Source organism: Antedon bifida, chromosome 1, assembly GCF_963402885.1.
Source record: "Antedon bifida chromosome 1, ecAntBifi1.1, whole genome shotgun sequence".
Taxonomy (NCBI): Eukaryota; Metazoa; Echinodermata; class Crinoidea; order Comatulida; family Antedonidae; genus Antedon; species Antedon bifida.
In genome coordinates, this window is record NC_136226.1 from 23,773,876 (window position 1) to 23,786,241 (window position 12,366).

The 12,366-nt window shown below is 31.9% G+C and overlaps 1 protein-coding gene across 1 annotated transcript; it reads right to left on the reverse strand.

Annotated features, from left to right (window-relative positions):
- Positions 1 to 425: 425 nt before the first annotated feature.
- Positions 426 to 9,509, reverse strand: LOC144850378 (uncharacterized). The gene is made up of 5 exons (XM_078707681.1): positions 9,365 to 9,509; positions 4,923 to 5,016; positions 4,273 to 4,638; positions 3,124 to 3,774; positions 426 to 579 (listed from the first exon to the last, which is right to left on the reverse strand). Exons 2-5 carry the CDS (start codon positions 5,002 to 5,004, stop codon positions 446 to 448), a joined length of 1,233 nt encoding a protein of 410 aa, XP_078563807.1. The 5' UTR covers positions 5,005 to 5,016; positions 9,365 to 9,509; the 3' UTR covers positions 426 to 445.
- Between the last annotated feature and the right edge of the window lie 2,857 nt (positions 9,510 to 12,366).

Here is a 12,366-nt window from a genome sequence, read left to right on the forward strand (position 1 = left end):
AATTAATTTGCAGAACAATTTGTTTTGCGTGAAAAATATGAGCTTGGCAAACATTTTAAAACACGAACATTTTTATTTTTTTAAATAACATTTTCTACCCGAATCTGCAGCCGTCACTAGATAGAGTATATCTGACTTTCGCAAGTCATCCTATAGTGTCATTCTTTAAAAATGTAACTTATAATGTTTTGTATGTATTTGCATTATTTTTTATAGACCTGACTACGACAGGAATTTAAATTATTTAGTAGATCCCAAACATAATGCCATAATATACCTTTTAATTGTGTAAATCTATAACCATGTGTTGAAACCAACAACATTTTATTTAAATGATGATTCAATTGATTTGTATAAACATAAACAGTAAATTGTATTACCATACATTTTTTTCAATTCCAAAATAATAATTGTAACCGGTTTACAGTAGTAGCTTCTAACTGTTTTATTCAGGATTGACTTTATTAGGTTTAGATAGTAATCCAGCTACGGCACAGATACATCCGATGACGAAGGCAAGGACCAGTGCGCCCGTAGAAACCATCAGAATCATAACTGACGTCGTGAATGGACTGTCATCTATTAAAAAGTAAATTGTTACATTATATAAACAATTAATGCATTTAATTAAACGAAATTAGCCAAGGCCTACATTTGATTCACATTGATTAAAACAGTAACATTTGAATTTCAATAATATTATATTAAATATTATATTCATATGGATTTACAGGCCCGTAGCCAGAATGCATCAGAGGGGGGTTTTCTTGACACCAATTATTTTACGAAGCTTTGGCTCTCAGAGCAATTTCGGTTGTTTTAATCACCTTACAGAGACATTTTTTACCTACTAAAATCTGAGTTATGCAGAGAAATTATATAGTACGTCACTACAGTATTCTATAATTGATAATTAATTGCACGATTTTAGAAGTGGGGCCTTTGTTCGTCAAGGGGAGGTTAGCTGGTAAAAGGGGGGTTCGCGCAAAAAGTGGAGGGGGTGGGGGGTGGTTCGCCCGACACGCGAAAGTAAAATGACGAACACAAAAAGAGGCGAATCATTTCTCATTAAGAGGTTTGGTGAGGAAAGGAATCGCAGGTTTGGCATATTGTTCAGTTCGCGCGCGTGGAGCTAATATACTGTTCGTAGATAAGCGATGCAGGAACAAGAATTATTCATTAGTTATATTCGGCTACCTTATTGAATATATGCATTAGGTGAGACGTAAGTCTGTGTAGCCGAATTGTTTAGACAATGGGCTTTGTATGTCAATGTATGGTTTTATACTTTATAGTGTACTGAGAGATTATTTAGAAACTTAAGTAATATGTTAAGTAATATGGAAGTAGTAGGCTTTCTTTCAATTCTTTCGATTTTCTAATATCCATACCATGGATACAAGAATTAATAGGGAACCATTTTTTAATGTATTTGAACTGACCCATCGCGTCGCGATTTACAATAATCTGATTCTCCTCGTATCAAGAATCTGGAGATTATTACTTTTAAAGTGCATCCAAATTACGTAACATAAATGCTTTTAGGTAAAAAGCAAATACAGAAGAACATTTCAAGAAATGTAGAAGCGAGTTTTTAGCCTATGCTTAACACGTACTCCCTGCAATACGTTTGTTACTTCCAAGAGCATCGCTTGTCCATCTTTCGATGTCAGTTTATCGAGGAAAAAATTCAGGATAAACGTATAGAGCAGAGTTAGTTCTGCAAACTTTTTATCTCGCGGCCCAAAATCATCTTCCCGTGGCCTACTCATAAGAGACCCCTGTGGCCGTAATCATACTTAAGTGAGATATTTCCGTTAAATCCTAAGAATTTCCCTTTTATCAAGAAAAAAATTAAGGGTTTCACAAAGTGTTTAGAGTTAAGTGAAACCCTTAACTTGGCCTATTTTCTCCTTAACCTTTAAGGGTGCTCAGAGGTCCCTTAAAAGTTTCCTTAACTATTCAGACCTTGGTTGTGCTGATTCTGTATGTGCGAGTGCTATGCCTACATGTAGATAGCCCCAGTCTAGGATAGATAGAAATTCTAGGCCCCCCTGTCGGTCTGCTTAGTAACCAGCTTAGGATTTCTATTTTTGGTTTGTTAGTAGCATCTGACCTATTTTTCTTGATCCTCACCAAACAAATTAATCTAGGCCTATATATTCATTTATTTGTTTTTGTTTTGACTGCCATTATTTTCGTGGAAGATGCCTGCTTATTTATTTGTAATAGAAATACAGTCTAGTACTAGTAGGCTCTATGTAGAGATGCTAAGGCCCATGTTGGTCTGCCCAATAACCAGCCTAGGATTCATATGCCTCAATACAAACAGTTAAGTTAGTAGCATCTATACCTATTTTCTTGATCCTCATCATACAATTAGTCTAAGCATATTCATTTATTTGTGTTTGTTTTGTTTATTTTCTTTTTATTGATCATCACACACTTTCTTCATCCTCCCCCTTACCCCCTCACTCTTTTTTTTAAATATGCAAATTAGTTTTTAGAGAGGAAAGTGATTGAACCATATAGAAATTAAATCTTCTGTGTTTGGACAACTCATGAATATTTATGATTATTTTTATTTTTTTTTGTTTTAACCTTAATTTAAGTGTTTTCCTTAGGAAGTGAATTCCTTAACCCATTTGTGAATGCCACTTAAGTGTTTCCATTTGTTAAGGGAATTCTTAAATGTTAAGGGTAAGTTAGTCTAAGTGAGATTGGTGAATACAGCCACAGGTCCCCGGAAATTACATTGTAATTTTGTTTTTAGAAGGTAAAAATTGCGCTGATGATCTGGACAAAATCAGCGCAGCCCTGGGGTTTTCCCTTTTATAATTGTACATTACATTGCGGCGATCTAAACTTTAGCCACACAATTATACAAGAGCTAGATCCCTGGAAATTGCATTTTATTTATTTTTTTGTCGGAACGTCGGTATAGAGTATGTATAATTTCCCCCATGTAATCATTAAAACTATTTCAGCAAATTGACGCATTCGTAATTTGACCACAAATCAAATATATGATTGAGGACGTGTAGCAACATTTATAAGTAATGTATAATGTATTTGTTATGTTGTTTTGATTTATTAAAATAAATGCGAGGATGGACAGGTTACCTTCACTATTTACTGAGTCAGATGTTGTGTCCGCAATACCAGTGTACACATCACTCGCATCACTCCTGCTTTGTCCTAGTACATTACTTTCCGTCTGATAGTCATCATGTCTTGTTGTAAGTTCAGCCATCTTAGTACTGCTATCGTGAACTGCAGTGCTTGCAGTGGTACCATTAGTCAAGTAATCAGCACCAGTCACCTCGTTACCAGTAATATGATTACCAACGTCATCTGTGCTGTTGCCACTATCTCCACCTCCACCCTGACGTGTCCACGCACGTGGGTCTGGCTTAGTGAGTGTACCATCACAATCATTCCACCAACAATTTTCACACTTGTCGTTCGTGCAGTTACAGCCATGAGATGTGTTTGGCTGCATAGTAGGCATATCGATTGAGCAGTTGCAGTACCAAGTGCAATTCGGAGTTTCAAGATTTTCGGTCGACGATTGTAGGCCTACCATTGTTTCGGTACCGTTGTTACTGACATTACCGGTACTGCTTTCAGTTCCGTCAATTTTGTTACCGTTATTGCCGCGACCATTGTTTCCGTTACCATTATTACCGTTGTTATTGCCGTTACCAACGCCATTGTTACTTTCTGTGTAACTGTCATACATTGTGACTTCATCGCTAGTATAAACATCATATTCTGGAAAACCAAGAAAAATTTACGTTTAACTATGATTGATTGAGTAAATGGCCGCGATTTTTATTGGCGTATGATCGATCAAAATAATGTTTACAGCAAATGATGTATCGCACGTCACAAAATTAGTCCCCAAAGGACCGTGAATTACTTAACTAAACTTCACCACATACTAATATTATACCCATAAGCACATGTACCACAATAATGGACATAAAAACGCGTTAATAAATTACTATTCGTGCATGGAAAGTGACATTTCTTGCTACTAATCAACCTGCAAATCAATTTGATCGTTTAAAAAGAACTGATGGGGTACGATTATTTAAAGTTTCACGAATAAGGACAGGCGTCTTAGTCTAGGTTGTAGCGGTGATTGTATTTATAAAAACAGATAAACATTTTGGCACACATGGCGTGTTATACGTATAAATCATTAACAACATAAAAGAAGACAATAACTAGAGACTTGGGGCAAGTTTAACATTTTCGTTTTCTTACCTATTGTACACTGAAGTATGTCGTTAACATCATATATGAAGTACCTGCTCATGAAATTGGGAACGATGTCATACGATAAGATTGTTAAATTGCTGTCTGTAATATCCAGTGACGTGTTGCTAATTGCAAACGTCAACGTCAACGGCGTAACTATGTTTAAGGACATTGACGCTGTGTTAGTATTGCCATGTGAAAAAGTTACATCTTCTCCAACCGTTATGTTAATACTATCATTCATATGTGTTGAGAAGTTTTCATTAGCTGTAAAATAACACCTCGATGGCAAATTCATAAAAGTAAGTGTTATCTTTGTGAAGTTGATCAATGAGACGAAACTGAGGTTTTTTCTTTCTACTCCTTCACAATCTGTACAACAATTTTAAAAAGAGGAAAAAAAATCGATCAGTTTTCGGACTATTATTACGTCAGTCTGTCATCATTCAGTTACTCAGTGACTGTGGTTAGTCAGTTGGTCCATCAGTTGGTATTTATTTTAAGCTGTATACTATTATAGGTAATTCAAGAACTTTTCACCTATAAATTGGTCAGTTGGTTAGTTAGTTTTGATTGGCCAATCAAACAGTCTAGTTGAGAGGAGGACGATCGTTAATTTTATTATTTTTATTTATTTTATTTTATTTTTTACTTACCCATGTCATATTGTAACGGCGCTGATCGACAAAAACTAACAAGTGTAACCGGTATCATGTATAGTGCAATCTTCATTTTCATGGTTAAATTAAACTAGAAAGAGTAAAGTATATATATATAATAGGAATTAACAATGGACACATTGTTGTATTTACAAACAGGAATGGTCTAGGATGTTTGGTGGCTGGATATTCAACAATATTAAAAACAAGTGTAGGTACTATGGCTAAAGCTTTGCCAAAACTCAAATACACACAGATCAGATATAAATGATAATATAATTTCACCCTATAGTTATTTATACCGTTTGAAATTATCTATTTTAATAATGTCATAGCTATTTTAGTAATTTGAATTGTTTCTTTTGTATAAAAATACCAATGGAGACAGAAATTACCAATGCACATTATACATAACTACCGTACATCTCACAAAATTGATTCGCCAACATTAATTAATTAGCTGATTAGATTATTCTCAATAGGTTTTCAGCCACTTTGTTGTTCACTATACCAGACACCGTCCATACTTTAGTATTGTTGCTATTGGAGTTACCAAGTGCATATAATTACACATCTATTTCCATGTATAAGCGCATAAGCTTCTTTGTGATTGACATAAAAGAATATCATTTCTACTTGTTGGCCTTTCATCCTGAAAATCCACGCTCTGTTACTAGCTAATATCATTCTTGTATGCCTCTCTATTCATTATAATTCTAATGTCTGAAAACTTTTCAATTCACATTTTTGTTCTCATCCAAACCGATGAATGTGGCTCCAAACACATGGAAGTACAGATTAGTAAACTGGGACTATCCGTTTCAATCGTGTCACTGCATTTATCAACCCATTTCCAATGTAATGATCAAATACAACAACATGCCGAAATATCTAGGTAACTTGCATAAATACTTGCATAGTCACCAAATGTTTGACAGCCATGTTTACTGAATCCTTTAACTCGTGTTTTTAAGTTTTTCTTCAGGAACATCTGTGGGTATTCAGACTAAAGATAATTCGATTGGGCTATGATCATACTCTATAATATTCACCAACTCCAATGGTTGGTCAGCAGATTTTCTGTCAGCTTTTTTTGTCAATTTTGTTTTGATATACTTTATCGAAACAGTTGCCTTATAGAAATCCGCAAAGAGCGATGCTTTCTCATTGACTCATGAAGTTCTATTGTTTTCTTTCAATAAGTTGTTACATTAGATGTGAACTCTTCCTTATCATCTGTCAGGTCGAAACAATATTGTGTATTCCGTGTGATTCGTGATCAGTCTCACCATGTCATGCAGAACTTATCACTGAATTACATTAATCATTTCTTGTTATACCAATGATTTTATTTTGAATCTATCGATCATTCACTCAGTGTTTAAAATATTTGGTTAAGAGGAACCCATTTATCACTCTTTCCAACCTTGATAATAGAGTTTTTTAATACAAAGACTCGATACCATTTTCTCTTTCGAGATTTCTTGAAACACAATTTCAACAAAAACTTGTATCATTGAAAGATTGAACAACAAAAATGTATCAATAATTACATTATAGACCCCAAAAAAAACTTCTTAACATTAGGTCATATTATGTTTTCGAGATTTTTTTAAAACAGACAGAATTTTCAATATTAAGTTATTATAGGTATTAGTAATATTATAGTAAAAAATCAATATTTTGGCACATATGGTAATAATTGACCTATTTTTCTGACAAACATCGTAACGCTGACTGGTGGACAAAATATAAAAGAAAAATTAACATACTGGGGAAAGTCTATTATAAAACTGTGTGAAATTATGTGAAAACATCATTTTGAGAAAATGACACTTTTGTATTTCATTTCCAATGTTTTTATGTGTAAAATAAAATGTTTCTCTCATAATTACTAGAATGTGAAACATCAGTTGATCTTCAAAAATAGTTTTTTTGGATAGAACTGTTGATGTAGATGTCCCAAATGTTGAGCTTATTTGATCTTTTGACCACATAAACTGACCTTAAAACCCGAAATTTAAGATGGCATCCACTCCTATCGTTTTTGTCACCCACAAAGGATACATTCAACATGGTTGCCTGCTATTAACAAAAACTTTTTATATAGGACGTTGTGTATTTGGCCTCTCTACTATTATGTTGCAGACATAAATTCACTAAATTCTGATCTATCGCAGGCTGATTGATCAAGTTTTTATAATGCCGATTGTAAATCTGCTATTGATACATTTAATGATATATGTTTTACTATTCATAAACGACACTTGTCACTAAAGAAATTAATTTAGTTAATAAATATAAATGCAAACATCACTGGACGACACCCACTCAGAGCACAAATGATAAAACAACATACACAAGTTATAACAATTTGTTTATTGCTCTTTGTCGAACTGTTAAAAAACAATATTATGAGAAAGAAAATTCAATTTAGTCAAAAGTCAAAATAAATATTAAGAAAGTTTGGGCTGTGATAAATTCTGTATTGAATCCAGCTAAAAAATCTAAAAAATTAACACAGTCTTGAAAATTGGAGATGAATACATTCATGATACTAACTCAATATGTGACCACTTTAATAATTATTTTTCAGAAATCGGTTTAAAAACGTTCAACTCTATTCCAGACAATACTATTGATCCAATTGATTGATCGTATTTACCACCCCCACCCATTAATTCATTTTTTTTTATTAACCCGGTTACTGAAAATGAAGTGTTGAACATGATCAACAATCTAGATTCCAATAAAGGATTAGGACACGACTCCCTTACTCCTTTTATTTTAAATCCTCTTACTTATGTTATCAATTTATCTTTTACTACAGGTATCGTACCCGACCATTTAAAATTAGCTAAAGTTTTTAGCTTAGTTTTTAAAAAGGTAAATGCTAATTTACTTAACAATTATAGACCGATTTCCGTTCTCTCCATTCTCAAAAACTAATAGAAAAGTGAATGCATGCTCGTCTTTATACATATTTAACTGAACATGTCAAACTATACTTGAACTTATACATTCAATAATAATGCATTTGAAAAATTAATAAAGAATTTTTCTTTTCTTGATTTATCCAAAGCTTTTGATTTGTTCAATCATTGCTGTTAATCATGATATTTTACTTTCAACACTGTTACGTTATTGCATTAGGTGTGTCTCATTAAAATGGTTTACTAGTTATCTCAGAAATCGTAAACAATATATGCAGATAATAATAATAATTGGATTGGAAATTGTATGTCATCGGCAAAGAACGTTCCATGTGGTGTACCACAGGGGTCGTTCATCGGACCTTTATTATTTATTATTTACGTTAATGACTTAACTTTAGTTAGTGACACTCTGAACATTGTTTTCTTTGTCGATGATACAACTTTATGTGTGAGACAAGTATAACTTCTAATTAATTGATCCCTAAAATGGTCTTAAATAAATTGTTGATTATTGTTTATTGTTAGAGGCCTAATATTGTTTGTAATGAAAAAAATGACCATTTTAAAATAAATAAAATTTATTGAAACTTGAAAACTATTGGAACTTGAGGTTGGCCTTGTTTTACTTTTCGAGAAACAATTATGTTGGCCTTATTTTACTTTATTGTTTACATTTAACATAATATTGTGTTACTTGATTATAATATAGAAGTATCCCTCTCTGAGGGCGTTTGAAGTCTTTTTTTATAATTTAAGGTTATAAACTACATTTAATGTAAAAAAAATACTATATGGTCATATTGCGATTCTAATAATGTTAACGGTCCCCTATAAATCCCAAAATGCATTGCGTGCAGATTGATATTTTCGTTTTTCTGTCTTATTTCACCCATTTTTCGATCGATCGTGCGCCCAAAACAAATGGAAGACTCGTAACTTTTCAGCGAAAATATCAGGTTTCCCACAATTTGTATTAACGGATTATGGCAAAAACAGAAAGACAATTGATGCAGTAACTAGAAAACGTCGGTCTAGGCCTATAGCTAGCGTACGATGTTCGTACGTTACTGCTGATTACCAGCTAGGCCTACAAAACTAAGCCTAGCTAGGCTATGCCTAAGACTGTCCACGAGAGGACATTCACCGCGAGCTACTTAGGTAGTGCATTGTTTATCGCTTTTTATCATAATTTACCATAAAACGTACAATTAAGACAAGGAATGAAAATGAAATGAAATGAAATGAATCTTTTCTTGACGACTGAACAAGTTTAGTCGAGGAATACAAAAGTATAGCCTCCTGGGATATACGCCACTAATATTCAATTGGACATCTTTCTTCTAATTTTAACTATGTTTTCGGTTAGGAAAAAAAGGAAGTCAGTAAGTAGTGAATTAGTACATTGTGTTGCATAACTAAAACGTTATAACTGTATATTTTAAATTCAAGAATGTCTCGATGATCTAATGTATGTATAATTTCGAAAAAGAACAGTATACTTACGTATTCATTCAAATAAAGACCTTTATGAACAGTATACGTCAAACCAGGGAGTCCCTGGTCAAACCATGTCTACCAAATAGTTACAAGATTTACAGTAACTACCTGTTTCTGCCAGTGTGTATATGTTTAAGCCTGCAGTATACAAGTCAAACCAAACCGTCTAAGTTTTACAACGTCACTGTACCTTATTCTACATCACAATGTTAAACAGTAACACTCACGATCTGTTATTAGATCATTGCTCGCGAATCTCTAATTATAGATCTGTATTAAATTACACTACTCTATATCACAATAATCGTTGCCAACTTTCATGGCTTTTCTTTATTGCATATTTTCTCTAAATATTGATCGTTCGCGACCACACCATATCTCAATTGAATAGAATAGCATACCATGTATACATATTAAATCCAATTTGAAATACTCATTTGTTGGTTTGGTAACGTATATTATACCGATAATCACTAGTGTGCGTTGCATTTTATAGATATTTTAATGGATTTTGTAAAAGTAGTTACATCTTTAAAACATCATAATCGATTTTAAACTAATAGCTTTAGTAATAATCGTCGATTTAAATTATATTGAAGCTCAGAAATAATAATAAAATAATAATGATTAAAATAATAATAATGTTTACAGCATCGTCATATAACGATGCCATTCACCATGCCTTTTAAATAGATTATTAAACTATTATTAATGAAAACATTTCTTCTGGTTTCGATTCGTATAATGATAAGTTTTATTGGTTTACTATCAAAGAACTACTTATATCATTAAACTATTATTGATGTATATTCAAAGTATAATATTATGTAATTGACCGTATTCCTTGCCTGAAGTAAACAAACGGTATTTGTTTCTGTTGAACACTGTTTATTACCGCTAAAACCAAGGGAGAGGGATACTTTCCTGATTAGAACCAATATAGTTCTTTTCATCTTCCTCTTGCTTTAATGTGCACAACCTCATTTTGAGTACATTGCACTCGTTTACTCACCTATAAATAGGTTCTATCCGTATGAAGCTGCCACCAACTGATGACGCTGTTCACGACATGGGCTGAGATGGACTAGTACACCATGATAATCCTTGTATATAGTCTAGGACCTGGGTCAGATTTGTTATGCATTTAATTTAGGAGAGAATATCTCAACTGTTATAGGATAATTGACCCCAACGAACAACATAGGATGTGTGCCAAATTCGCTATCCGGGACGAACATGCCCCAAATCGGGGTCAAAGGTTAAAAATGTGTGGTTCTTATATCTTGACAACCACTTGTCGTACAGATTTGCTTTTGGTGTTCAGAATATACATATTTATATTCGGTCTAACACAACTTTTAGCAAAAAAATGACTGGAAATGCTATTACTGACCTTTGACCCAAAAATGACCAAAAAACACATTTTCGGGTTAAATTATTATTTAAAATGCCAATGGACAAAACTTTATGGTATCAAATGAAAGCATACACAATATGCTACCCATTGCTACCCAACTTGTATTGAACATTTTTAATTATGAAGGTAATTGTATGGAAAATGTGCATATTTTGATTACTTTTATACAAAAAATTAATATTTGGTAGCGTAATTGTTATGTTTATTTATATAATATAAAATAATTTAAGTGTTTGGAAGAACTATTTGGTATCAAATGAAAGCCCATAAAATATTCTATCCATTTACCTACCCAACTTGTAATAAAAATCTGTAATTATGATGCTAATTTTGTGAAAATTGTGCATATTTTATTGATTTTTGACAAAAATGAGTATACTAGATAGTGTAAATTTATTTTGGTTTATTTATGATGTTAAATAATTCAAATGTTTGGAAGACATATTTATTTGGTATCAAAGGAAAGCACATAAAATATGCTATCCATAGCTACCCAACTTGTTTTGAAAATCTTTAATTATGTGTCAATGCTATTTTTGGAAAATGTGCATATTTTATTAATTTTAGACAAAAATGAGTATAAATTAGTGTAAATTTATTTTGGTTTAAATAATTTTAGCATTATATTTGGTATAAAAAATAAACCCCCATACAATATACTATCCATTGGTACCCAACTTGTATTGAAAATCTGTAATTATGACTTTTTTGAAAAGTATACGCATATGTATGAGTATACATTAAGTAGTGTAAATTTATTTTGGTTTATTTATGATATTATATAATTCTATATTTTCCAAAAAAATGATTTATTTTCAATACATATTGGATAATCTGTATGTACTAGGTAGTATGTTTTATGGGGTTTAATTTGATACCAAATAGTTATTTAAAACACTATAATTAAGTTTATAATAAACCAAAATATATTTACACTAACTGTATAACACATTTTCTAAATTAGCTTTAAAATTTAACTTTACAATTCAATTGGATAGCATATTTGATTGGCTTTCATTTGATATGTCACATAGTTCATTAAAGCTAAAAACATATTGATTTATTATACAAAATAAACCAAAACAAATTTCTTGCACTTACGTACAGTATACAGTACTCATTTTTGTCAAAAATTAATAAAATATGCACATTCTTTTTTAAAATATCATAATTAGATTTGGGTTGGGTAGCAATGGATAGGATATTTTATGGGCTTTTATTTAATACCAAATAGATCTTCTAAACACTTTAATAATGTAATCATTATAAATAAACCAAAATAAATTTACACTATTTAATATATTCATTTTTGTCAAAAATTAATAAAATATGCACATTTTTCAAAAAAATCTACATCATTATTCATAATTACAGATTGTCAATGCAATTTCAAAATGGCACCCAAATTGCCCTATCTCCGTAACCATTTGGTCTATCAAAATGATATTGGTATCATAATACTCAGAACATATATATTTATATTAATAGGCCACTATGTAATTTTGTGTCATTTTTGTTAAAAGCAAAATTCCAGCTGATTTAGTTTCTCTAAGTTGTAAAGTAATAAAAAAAAACGATGTTGCCATTTTTC